Genomic DNA, 14,037 nt, shown 5'->3' on the forward strand with positions numbered 1-14,037 from the left:
TCTGGACTATAAAGTCAGCTTGTTTGGTCCTTAAATACATGTGAAAACCCCTATTTCATCCTTTTATGGATAAATACATGAATTTATAAAGTAATAAATGTACCCCTGGGATCTCATGCACTCTTTAAAAGTTTGGTAACACAAATATTTCCTATTTATTCTAATCATTACTTTTAGTTGAACCAACAACCTCTGTCACATCCACATGGCACTGAATAAACAGAGATCCACACGTATCAATTTCTTTCATGTAATTATTTGAAGAAGGGATTTCCTTCATGCAATAAATCAAAAAAGGAATGTAATGTTGTTGAACCCAGTACATCTGTCAAAACCAGTCTGGGAGTTTTTACATCCCCTTAGCATAGATAGAGTCCTTTAAAAGTCATAAGACTCTTCCTACATAAATGGCATTTAGAGAGAAGGACTTTCAGTGGAATAAATACTTATAAAATGTCTGGATTCTCTAAGGAATATTAAACATTTTTCTTCCCAAATTTCATCGCCTGTATTATCACTTATTATAAGAGAGGTTTTCAGCTGTTGTTTTTCTTTTATGCCATGTGGTAGGCAGAATAGCTCCTTGCAAAGATGTTTACATCCTGACCTCTAGAACTTGTGAACATTCCTTTGCATGGCAAAGAGAAATTAAGGAAGCAAATAGAATGGAGAGTGTTAATCAGCTGACCTTAATAAAGAGAAATTAGCTTAGATGACCCAGGTGGACAGTGTAATCCTAAGTGTCCTTAAATGTGTAAGAGGGAAGCAGAAGAGTCAGAGATGGAATGTGGACGTGAGAAAGACTCCGTCAGACGCTGGTGGCTTTGAAGATGGAAGGGGGGCTATGAGGGAAGGGCCACTGGCAGCTCTCAGAAACTGGAAAAGGAAGAAAACAGATCCTCCCATAAAGCATCTGAAAAGGAGCTCAGCCCTGTAGACACCTTGCTTTTAGCCCAGTGACACCCAATTTGAATTGCTGACTTCCATAACTGCAAGATAGTAAGTTTATGTTGTTTTAAGGCACAAAGTTTGTGGTGAGTTGCTGAGGCAGGAATAGCAACTAATATATCCAATTAAGAAATAAAGTTTAAATGTAACCAAACTACCTACCTTTCCATTACATTTATTTATTTATTTATTATTTTGAGACGGAGTCTCGCTCTGTCACCCAGGCTGGAATGCAATGGCATTATCTCAGATCACTGCAGACTCTGCCTTCTGGGTTCAAGCGATTCTCCTGCCTCAGCCTCCTGAGTAGCTGGGACTACAGGCACCTGCTACCACGTCTGGCTAATTTTTTTGTATGTATTTTTAGTAAAGATGGGGTTTTGCCAGGTTTGGCCAAGCTGGTCTCGAACTCCTGATCTCAAGTGACCCACCCGTCTCAGCCTCCCAAAGTGCTGGGATTACAGGCGTGAGCCACTGTGCCTGGTCTCCATTACTTTTAAAACATCTAATTAATCAATAATCCACATAATCACACCAAGAGATAGACTTTCTGTTCTCAGAACTTTTACAAAAACACTGAACAACAAAAGTTATAATGCCGATCATTCATCCCTGCTTTTAAAGGTACAAACAGTATTACCAAGGAAAAACATAGTTGTTTATTTCTTGTTCTTCAGGTAAACCTGTAATGGATGACAATTTGTGTCATCTGAAAAATAAAGGCAATTTTATATATTATTAAATGTGAACAGTCTTAGTCTGGCTAAGCAGATAAAGCAATAACCTTATATATTACCTTACTAGCCACAATTTAATATGAGTAACCTGTTTCTGTATAAATTCTGTATATATTACTGTCAGACACAAACCAAGTATCCAAGTTTTGCCGTCCATGAAAAAGAAAAAACAAATGGTTATTTTTAGTGATTTCATTGGAAAGCAAGCAGAGATAATTTCTGAGCTATGACAAAATATTAACCATTGATGACAAAATATTAAACATCTCAGAATATCCACATACCAAAGAATTATTATTCAAGTCCATCTTCCCAGGAAATGGCCCCCAGGTTGTTCCCACCGGAAGTTGCTGTCGACTCTGAATTTTTCGTTCCCCATCTTTCTGAAACACCTCCAGCTCTCCTGCAGACAATGAAACAGAAGTGTTCAGAATACTTCCACTTGTACTTTAACAGCAGCCACCTCCTCTTTTTGTGTGTTTGCTTTACACACATGATATTCTCAGGATTCATATAAAGAGAATTAATTACGCTTGTCTGAAAAACAACTCATCTTATCCTAAGAGGAAAATAAAAGTTGTCCTTATAATTGTATTCAAATTTAGTTCAATTTCTTCCTTTCACCTTTTCACACACATCATCTACTGAAGTCAATTTTTTTTAGTTAAGTCTTTTAGAACCAGAAACAATAACACTCCCTTAGAAAGCACTGATCTAATGACAAAACAGATAGACAAGAAACAGTAGGACAATCATTTTGCGTTAAAATTCTTGTATTTATTCAAGACTCTCGAACAACAATATCTGGAGAGTTTTTTAAGTACTTGGTAATTTTCTGAAATTACTACCAGTTTCAATAGGTAACATGGCTATGTGTACAATATATAGCAAGGCATGTTTTTCAAATAAAAAATGTTTAGATGAAGTTTTTACTTGTTTTTCTGTATTTGGTATACTGAATAGAATTCTATTGTACCAAAAGAGTTTGAACAAAAACACTTTAGAAATAAGCAGTTTTGGAAGGTCTTCTTCCTTTCATTTACTCCAGAGTAATATTTTGGAATCTATAAAGGGAAATAGGAAGTAAAGACAGTATACACACTTGCATAAAGTAGGAATTCATTAAATGCTTGCTTAAGAAATAAACGAATGGAGTAATATGCAAACAAATAAAAGAAGGCCTCAATATGTCAAAAAAAAAAAAAAAGGCCAATTAGGTTAAATGTTGTTTAAGATAGGTAGAAAAAAAAAATCACAATCAGGACTTGTAGCCTCTCTTTGAAATAATTAAATCTAGGATATTTATTCCCCAAAGAGTATTACCATGCCATATCACCATACTGAAATGTTTATATTTTAAAGATTTTATCTCAGTAACCTAAATTCGTTGTTTATTAATGTTATTTCTTTTCAGCCTGATCGACAGCAGACATGAGAATGGGAAGGAATGAAATAGGAAGAAATATTATGTTGGTGCAAAACTATGGCAAAAACCACCATTACTTTTGCATCAATTTTAATGTCAGTGAAAATCCATATAGAATAGAAAGCTGAGAAAAACAGAATAGAATATATTCAGTACTTATATTTTCTTTTTCTTTCTTTTTTTTTTTTTTTGTGAGACAGAGTTTCGCTCCTGTTGCCCAGGTTGCCTCTCATGTTCAAGAGATGCTCCTGCCTCAGCCTGCCAGGTAGCTGAGATTACAGGCAAGCACCACCAGGTCCGGCTAATTTCACATTTTTAGTAGAGATGGAGTTTCATCATGTTGGTCAGGTTGGTCTCGAACTCCTGACCTCAGGTGATCCACCCTCCTCGGCTTCCCAAAGTGCTGGAATTACAGGCGTGAGCCACCGCACCTGGCCTAGTAATTACATTTTCTAAATGCTATATGTCATGACAGGTAACATATGAAATTGTTGCCTTAATCTGGCTTTAGCTTCTCTTCAAGTTAGTAGCTATCTTTAAATACACAGATTCAATCTTGAGGTTTTTTTTAAAAGAAACACTGTCAGCCTGAGTTCAATTCTATCTCTTCTTTACTTCTCTATTTAGTGTCACCTCCTTTTAATAGGTTAAATACCAGACATTATTTTTCATGTTTTCATTACTGCTTATCCTGAAAACCAAAACTAAAGTATATAAACTACAATCAGCTAAAATATTTCGGTAATGGTTAAATTGTGTCCATGGTAAAATTTAAATTTATCTATATCTGAGCAATAAAGATGCAATGTTCATAAAAATTTCATGTTCCCAGTCAAAAATTTAAATTCAAGGACAACACTTCCATTCGCCTTTCTTCTCACACTCTCTTTCTTTACCACTTGAAAAATACACTGAAAATGGAAGAACACATTACATTCAGACAAACAAACATTCTCCAATGTTTGAAATTCTGGTATATCAATAGCTAATGATGATCAGCAGTGAGGAAAATGAGCCCAGAAAGATTCAATAAATCCGAACGTCTGAAAGATATAAATAGAATACGTATAGGAAATAACACATTAATGCCTAAGTACTAGATCCTGATGCTTACTCAGTGTTCAGAAACTATGGAAAGACAATAATTTGTTTTCTGTATACAGAATAACAAATCCATGTATGAGATTTTCCTCTGAAAATGTTTTTCATCTTTGTGCAATCTTTTTGATTAATGTATTGGAATCAGAGACCCTTTATAGAAACACCCTCAGAGACAGAGCACAAAGATAACAATCTACTCTGATGTCAGAGAGGAACCAGTGGGACAACACGACTTAATATATGCATATTCACATTCTTTATTGAAATATTTAGGATAATTTTCTTATTTGAAAATAAACTGTTTAATTTCTATTGGCTAGGGGTTCTCAGTATTATTTTCAACCATACGTATTTACATTTAAAACAGTTTATTTACAATTTACCATTTAAAATAAAATACATTTCAATCTCTCAGCTAAATACAAGTTAAAAAATCTTCTTTTCTACATAAAAATATACCCAAATAATTTGCTTCTTTTTACACACTAAAAAACCAGTCATGTCACATTTAAGTGATACCAGAGGAATCATGAGAATCTTTGAAAATCCTTTAAAAAAGTAATTCATCCTCTCTTTCTGCCACTGACATATTTCATTTGAAAAGGGTTCAGACTCAGTCAAACAGTGACTCCTTATCTATACCTGTGGATTTACAAGCAGCTCTGTCTTTTAATGGATTAAGAACTACAAACTTGGGGCAGATCATAAAGTGATATCCAAATGTCTCCAAAGTTTCTGAAGTGTCTTTGATTATCCATTAAAATTTTAAGCAGACCAAAAATACTTTTACAAGCTCTTAAAAGATGGCTACAACAGAAAGTCCAGTAACTGCTCAAATTATCAAGTCAATCTTTTCAACTTTACTAGACAAGCAAGAATACCCCCATCTCCTTTCTTGCTTGCCAACAAGTTATTTCAGGATTTAGAAAAAACCTTTCTGATGCTGAAATAGTTAAATAAAAACATTTATTCACAATAGCATTTCTAAAAACTACAAGCATAGTGCAAATAATTAGCATGTATATTCTACCAAGGTTACATAGCTTAATGATAGCAAAAGAAATAAAACACTGTATAAAGAGAAGTTATATATATATATATATATATTTTTTTTATTTATTATTATTGTACTTTAAGTTGTAGGGTATATGTGCATAACGTGCAGGTTTGTTACATATGTATACTTGTGCCATGTTGGTGTGCTGCACCCATCAACTCATCATTTACATCAGGTATAACTCCCAATGCAATCCCTCCCCCCTCCCCCCTCCCCATGATAGGCCCCTGTGTGTGATGTTCCCCTTCCTGAGTCCAACATATTGCTTAAGAGTACGATATTTTATTTTTTCCAAAAATTAATAGGTTTCATGAAATAAAGAAAAGATTACTGCACTAAAAGTAAGAAGATTAATTTTTATACTTATTCTGTTCAATAACCAGCTGAACGGCCTCAAATAAGTTATATCTTTTCTGAGTCTTTGGTTTGTCATTGTTAAAAGAGTGGTTTGCACTCACTCACAACTCGCTAAGGTGTTTTTCAACACCGACAGTCCATGATAGCAATTTTCCTTCCCTAGATACAATATATTATGAGAATTAGAAGGGCACTGGGCTGGTGGGCCAGAGACTTAGGTCCTCAAACCATTTTATCCAAGGATAGATGTTTGACTTGAAAAGATTAGATATTCTGAAATAAGATGGAAAAGCTCCAATTCTTATTTGATTTGTTTATTTATTCCTTTATGCCTCATTCATTTGTTTATTCATTCATTTATTCTATAAACATTTATTGGGTATCTACTAAGTATCAGACAGTGTGTTAGGCCAAAGAATAAAGCAACAAACAAAACAAGCCTGAACCTGGATGAATTCCATGAAATAAAATCCATATGGCTTGGGAAGTAAAAGTCATAGAACTTAGTGATTGTTTAGATTTTAGGACTTAGGGCAGAGAGAATCCTAGAATGTTACGCAAGTATCTCACTTAGGTACATGGGCCAACGGCAATGTTCCTGTTAAGATAGAAGAACACAGAAAGAAAAACAAGAATTAAGAGTAAAATAATGAGTTATAGTTTGGTAATGTTGATATTGAAGTAGCTATAAAGAAGGCAATAGGTGACCAGGTGCGGTGGCTCACGCCTGTAATCCCAACACTTCGGGAAGCCGAGACGGGCGGATCACAAGGTCAGGAGATTGAGACCATCCTGGCTAACATGGTGAAACCTGAAGTCCCAGCTACTTGGGAGGCTGAGGCAGGAGAATGGCATGAACCCAGGAGGCGGAGCTTGCAGTGAGCTGAGATAGCGCCACTGCACTCCAGCCTGGGGGACAGAGCAAGACTCCGTCTCAAAAAAAAGAAAGAAGGCAATAGGTGATTTTAGGTAGGCAAGTATAGGCCTGGGGCCCAGACGCAAGGTCTTAACTAGAAGCAAGGTCTTGGCATTTATTCAGAAATTTAAAAAACACCTTGTATATGGTAATACAAGCCATAGGATTAAAGAGTATATCATGATAAATAAGAAGACCTAGGACAGAATTCTAAAGACCTTCAAAGGCATAGTGATGAAGGAATAGGCATAGAAACTTTAGGAGAACTGGCAAGAGACATAGAAAAGAAATTGGATATAGTACCATAGACACCAAGGGGTTGATTGAGAATTTGAAGGAGAGGGGAATCAATCAAGGAATCTGAAAATTTATGCAAGTAAGAAAAGAACTGGAGGCCAGGCATGGTGGCTCATGCCTGTAATACTAGCACTTTGGGAGGCTGAGGTGATTGGATCACCAGCTTGAGACCAGCTTGGTCAACATGGTGAAACCTCCTCTGTATTAAAACTGCAAATATTAGCTGGGCGTGGTGGTGCATGTCTGCAATCCCAGCTACTCGGGAGGCTGAGGCAAAAGAACTGCTTGAATATGGGAGGCAGAGGTTGCAGTGAGCCAAGATTGTGCCACTGCACTCCAGCCTGGGTGACAGAGCAAGACTCTGTTGAAGGAAGAAAGAGGAAGGAAAGAAGGAAGGAAGGAAGGAAGGAAGGAAGGAAGGAAGGAAGGAAGGAAGGAAGGAAGGAAGGAAGGAAGGAAGGAAGATTGGAAGGGAGATTGGAGGGAAAATTGGAAGGAAAAGGGGAAGGGGAAGGGAATAACTGGAAAGATTCCTTTGGATGAGATGGCGATCACAGGTATTTGGAGTGAAAGGAGTTTTGTAAAATGGTAGACCAGGATACATGCTGGAATGGGTTCACAATTGAATGAGAGAAGAGTAACTGTAATAAGCCATGGGATCCTTAGCAAGTTACCTAACCCTTTGAACTTCAGTTTCTGCATGCAAAGTAGGAACTGCAATAGCTTTCTAAAACGGCTGCTGTGAGGATTAACAATATGCAAAGTATCTGATAAATATTTACTACTTCACCAAAAAGAAATTGAAGAATTCTAAGAGCATGTCCATATACTTCCATCATCACATCCAACCATTCATTGATGTCTGCCTGTGGTCACATTCCCTCTTTGTCACCTTTATCCAAATCACTCCTCATATCCTGACTTATTTTCTTTTCCACTGGCTGTTGGATTCACCCTTCTTATCAGCATTTTTAAGGTTTTAATCAACTCAGATGAAGACAACCCACCAGCCTCAATTGATTCTACAGCTCCAATTCAGGTTCCAAATCTCTGCCAGGATAAACTTATTAAAACTCCACTTTCATCATGTTACCCATTTATGCAAGTTCCTTCACTAGCTACTTCTTGGCCATCCCAAACTGAACATATCTGCCTGAATTTTAATACCATCCACACCGCTCCACAATATTTGCCTAACTCTTGTGTTCTACTGCTCTCCCAAATGTGTTCTTCCCTCCAGTCAAAAGAGCCTTCTTCCCCATCCACTCCTCCTCATCTCCAGTTTAGCTCCCCCATAACTTTCTGAGAATGGTTCCTGCTATCTGGCAGACACACCCTATTCCTGCCTGCCTTAATAGACCCTTTTAATGATGCAAGGTCAAGCCCAAAGCTATTCTCCTTCATGCAGCTTCTCTGAATTCTAGAGAAAACCTAAATTTTCTTCCCTAATATTCCCATTGCATTTATAGTCCAATATCACACAGTTTTGCATTAAATTATCCCCTAGTAGGTTTCTCCTTAATAATGTATTTCACCTCAACAGAAACATAAACATTTTAATCTACAAATTTCTTTAAAAATTCTTTTATTCCCTGGTAATTAATAGAGTTTGTGACAGATGATATTTGAAAAATACAAATGGAACACAATTGATGGGATGAAAATTTTGATGATACAATGTATCTCAATTTCAGTATAGTTGAAGTTGATTTTTGGAGACAAAAGAGAGTTGTCTTAATATGTATCTGCTCTTTGTATTACAATAAGCATCCATTTCACTTGTTCAACCTTCTATGTAATACGTTCACATACATTACCTCATCTGTAGAATATGGAGCGGGATGAAAAAATAAAAAATGTTCTTCTCTGCCCAGTTCATATTTTTGCAGCTATTCTTCAAAAAGAAGCCTGATTTTTTAACATGCTGGGTAAGTTCACAGAAAATATTTGAGACATATAGGACGGACTAATCAATTTTGGTAAAAGATAATATTGTTAGTGCTCAGGGCTGTTTCTCTTATCTTCTTGATAATGCATACTTTTAAAAGTCTGTGATTACTCAAAGACTTATGATAGCTTCACTTAAAAAAAAAAGGCCCTACGTCAGAAATCACTACCAAACATCCCACAGCTTTTTAAAAATATCAACCCACTTTTTGGCCTAAATAAAAGAAATTCACTGGTGGAGAGAAATACTTAAAATGACCAGAGATGCCCTCAAATACTTTTTCTTTGAAAGTGCTATCAAGACATTGTATTTTTTTAATATGGTCTTTTTGATGCCTCTTTAGAAAGCAAAGGATATGAACATAGTAGCACACCAAAGGGGAACAGACAGATGTGAGTTTTTTAGAATAGTTATCAGCAATCATGCTTCACCTGAATTCAGCATTAAGTTGATGATGTAAACATATAAGGTATTTACAGAACATCCCTTAACTCAAGGCTCAGATTTCATAGGACATAGTTGCAAGTAAATGAGATGACAGAAGATCATATTGCATTAGCTGAAAGTACAATTCTGGTAGGTTTGAACTTGGTTTTAAATATATAACCAAATTTTAAAGCAGATCACATGAATTAGCTCATAATATTTATCAGACCATACTATAGCAGAAGGCTATAGTGTCAGAACCCATATTTATATTTTCTTCATGGTTGGAAGACATTATACATCATGGTATCAAACATGGACAGCCCCGAAGTCATGCTGAGTTCAAAAAGCACTCAAAGATTCTAAAAATCTCCAAACATTTTCAAAGTCAGCCAAGGTGGCTGAAGTATGGCAGAGCTCTTGCTATTTTATGGTTTAACCATTTGACAGCTGCCTGCTACACACATAAGAGGGTTAGATCATTTCACTGCTGAATATCTTCACAGCCAAACTGCAGTCTTGCCACTGTGTGCTTCCTCAGGCGTTAATAACCACGTTTCATCTGCATTTTGAGACAAATAGCACCATTTATATTATGCTATATTGATCCATTTCTAAGTATGGTTTGGCTCAGGAAATGATTGTTCTTGGTTGGTGACTACAAATTGCCTTATAGAGATACTTTTTCTAATTTTCCTTCTCCATGTTTGAGTCATACAGTCACAACACATACTAAACTACAGTTTTGTACATAAACTTGAAATACGATGTTCCCTATTCAAGTACTCCAGTCAAACCCTGATAAATCAGGCTGGCCATGCAGTGATCTTATCCCTTCTGACTCTTTAATAAATCGAACCTTGTAAGTTCCTACTGTTGGAAGTTGTCACTAAATGAAATTGTGACCTTATCCGGTGCATGAACTTATCCTGCTGACAACTACATTTATTGTGTGGATAAGAAAGGAAAAAAAGAAAAAGGGAATAAAGAAAAAATGAGATATTTGATAATTCTGATCTTAGCCATATGTAACTCTAACAGATGGGATCTTTTTGATGTTCCATTAATGATTTGCCAAAGATGAGTCTCTCCTTAGAGAAAAATGCTCACCCTAGGTAAGTGCTGGGGGCACTGCAGATGGTATTGAAAGAGCATGAGGAGGTACTGGGTGACAGCAGCGAATCAGAAGCTATTAGTCCAACACAAAGAGCACTGAATTAGCTTGTAATTGCACTGGAAAAGATAACATAATGGTGGTGGCAAAATAGAAACATTCCCTTTTCATGCAACGAATTCAGTACCTAAAAACTCTAACACAACACACTGGAATGGTCTAAAACCTACAGTAAAATTACCGTATTTCTCAAAAATGCAAAATGCTCTCTTTGGCTATAGTTCCTAAAAAGTCATAGAAATCAATGTGCACAGCATCATATAAGAAGCAAATTTACATTTGTATGCTACCAAACATTGACATATATTACAAACTCAGGAACTTTTTACCTTATTATTCTGGTTGGTCTTAAGGATTCATTCTGAGACAGGTTATTCTTTCTATCTTAAGGCCCACTGAAACTTTCCAATTGTCATTTTCATTATAGAGAAATAGAGGAGATGAAATATGTGGGTAGGTAGTAATATTATTGGTAATGAAACAGAAAATTCTAAGCGTTTTTAAAAACAACACCATGGGCCGGGTACGATGGCTCACGTCTGTAATCCCAGCAATTTGGGAGGCCAAGGAGGGTGGATTGCTCGAGCTCAGGAGTCCGAGACTAGCCCCGGCAACATGGCAAAACCCTGTCTTTACAAAAAAAATAGAAAAATTAGCCAGGTTGGGGGCATGAGCCTGTAGTTCCAACTACTCAGGAGGCTAAAGAGGGAGGATTGCTTGAGCCCTGGGAGGTCAAGGACTACAGGTGTGTCACTGCACTCCAGCCTGGGTGACAGAGTCAGATCCATTTTGGCTTCATCCCTGGGATGCAAGGCTGGTTCAACATAGCAAATCAATAAATGTAATCCAACATATAAACAGAACCAAAGACAAAAACCACATGATTATTTTAATAGATGCAGAAAAGGCCTTTGACAAAATTCAACAGCCCTTCAGGCTAAAAACTCTCAATAAACTAGGTATTGATGGGACATATCTCAAAATAATAAGAGCTATTTATGACAAACCCACAGCCTATATCATACTGAATGGGCAAAAACTGGAAGCATTCCCTTTGAAAACCAGCACAAGACAGGGATGCCCTCTCTCACCACTCCTGTTCAACATGGTGTTGGAAGTTCTCGCCAGGGCCATCAGGCATGAGAAAGAAATAAAAGGTATTCAATTAGCAAAAGAGGAAGTCAAATTGCCCCTGTTCGCAGATGACATGATTGTATATTTAGAAAACTCCATCGTCACAGCCCAAAATCTCCTTAAGCTGATAAGCAACTTCAGCAAAGTCTCAGGATACAAAATCGATGTGCAAAAATCACAAGCATTCCTATATACCAATAACAGACAGAGAGCCAAATCATGAGTGAACTCCCATTCATGATTGCTTCAAAGAGAATAAAATACCTAGGAATCCAACTTACAAAGGATGGAAAGGACCTCTTCAAGGAGAACTACAAACCACTGCTCAGGGAAATAAAAGAGGACACAAACAATGGAATAACATTCCATGCTCAAGGATAGGAAGAATCAATATTGTGAAAATGGCCATACTGGCCAAGGTAATTTTTACACTGAATGCCATCCCCATCAAGCTACCAATGAGTTTCTTCACAAAATTGGAAAAAACTACTTTAAAGTTCATATGGAACCAAAAAAGAGCCTGCATTGCCAAGACAATCCTAAGCCAAAAGAACAAAGCTGGAGGCATCACACTACCTGACTTCAAATTATACTACAAGTCTACAGTAACCAAAACAGCATGGTACTGGTACCAAAACAGAGATATAGACAAATTGAACAGAATAGAGCCCTTGGAAATAATACCACACATCTACAACCATCTGATCTTTGACAAACCTGACAAAAACAAGAAATAGGGAAAGGACTCCTTATTCAATAAATGGTGCTGGGAAAACTGGCTAGCCATATGTAGAAAGCTGAAACTGGATCCTTTCCTTACACGTTATACAAAAATCAATTCAAGATGGATTAGAGACTTAAATGTTAGACCTAAAACCATAAAAACCCTAGAAGAAAATCTAGGCAACACCATTCAGGACATAGGCATGGGCAAGGACTTCATGTCTAAAACATCAAAAGCAATGGCAACAAAAGCCAAAATTGATAAATGGGATCTAATTAAACTAAAGAGCTTCTGCACAGCAAAAGAAACTACCATCAGAGTGAACAGGCAACCTACAGAATGGGAGAAGATTTTTACAATCTACCCATCTGACAAAGGGCTAATATCCAGAATCTACAAAAAACTCAAATAAATTTACAAAAAAAAAAAAAAAATCAAACAACCCCATCAAAAAGTGGGTGAAGGATATTAATAGACACTTCTCAAAAGAAGACATTTATGCAGCCAACAGACACATGAAAAAATGCTCATCATCACTGACCATTAGAGAAATGGAAATCAAAACCACAATGAGATACCATCTCACACCAGTTAGAATGGCGATCATTAAAAAGTCAGAAAACAACAGGTGCTGGAGAGGATGTGGAGAAATAGGAACACTTTTACACTGGTGGTGGGACTGTAAACTAGTTCAACCATTGTGGAAAACAGTGTGGCGATTCCTCAAGGATCTAGAACTAGAAATACCATTTGACCCGGCCATCCCATTACTGGGCATATACCCAAAGGATTATAAATCATGCTGCCATAAAGACACACGCACATGTATGTTTATTGTGGCACTATTCACAACAGCAAAGACTTGGAACCGACCCAAATGTCCATCAATGATAGACTGGATTAAGAAAATGTGGCACATATACACCATGGAATACTATGCAGCCATAAAAAAGGATGAGTTCATGTCCTTTATAGGGACATGGATGAAGCTGGAAACCATCATTCTGAGCAAACTATCACAAGGACAGAAAACCAAACACTGCATGTTCTCACTCATAGGTGGGAATTGAATAATAAGAACACATGGACACAGGGTGGGGAACATCACACACTGGGGCCTGCCAGGGGGTGGGGGAAGGGGGTAGGGATAGCATTAGGAGATATACCTAATGTAAATGACGAGTTAATGGGTACAGCACACCAACATGGCACATGTATACATACGTAACAAACCTGCACGTTGTGCACATGTACCCTAGAACTTAAAGTAAAATAATAAGAAAAAGTAAAAAATAAAAATAAATTTAAAACCCTGAAAAAACCACCATGAAATACTAGAAAACCTTCACTTATATCATTGCATACAAAATAAGCTTTATATTCAGAGGCCGTGTTCAAGGTTGGGAGAAAGAAATTGCCGTATTTTGCCCTTTGCTCTATAGTCTATTTATATGAACAAAGAAACAGCTCATCCCAGGTGTCTGAAAATATTCACCTGAACTGTGACTAGCTCTTGGAAATGTTCGGAAAAGTCATTAGAAGGTGTAGCTGTGGTCGTTGGAGGCTTTTCAGCTGCTGGAAGTTGAGTGGGAGGGAGCAGGTCACCACTCTTTCGCTCAAGAAACCTGGCACAGTGTGCTTCTTTGCTGCCAGAAACCCTCCCTGACCTTCTAAACAACATTCCGTGTCACAGCTGACCTGATACCACTTCCTGATCCAAATGTGAAGAAACAGAGGGAGGTTATGTTTTGGGAGCTCCGGTTAGGGGGGAATCATCTTGGAAGAGGACTTG

At 37.1% G+C, this 14,037-nt stretch overlaps 1 protein-coding gene across 7 annotated transcripts in view; it reads right to left on the minus strand.

Annotated features, from left to right (window-relative positions):
* The window catches only part of LOC105476003 (zinc finger protein, FOG family member 2), a 503,988-nt gene that overhangs the window by 248,719 nt on the left and 241,232 nt on the right, over positions 1–14,037 (minus strand). For all 7 annotated transcript variants that reach the window (XM_024790960.2, XM_024790959.2, XM_024790966.2 and 4 more), the window contains one exon: positions 1,970–2,088. In XM_024790960.2, the coding sequence (XP_024646728.2) occupies positions 1,970–2,088 (119 nt within the window). The remainder of the gene's footprint in view (positions 1–1,969; positions 2,089–14,037) is intronic.

Source organism: Macaca nemestrina, chromosome 8, assembly GCF_043159975.1.
Source record: "Macaca nemestrina isolate mMacNem1 chromosome 8, mMacNem.hap1, whole genome shotgun sequence".
Lineage (NCBI taxonomy): Eukaryota > Metazoa > Chordata > Mammalia > Primates > Cercopithecidae > Macaca > Macaca nemestrina.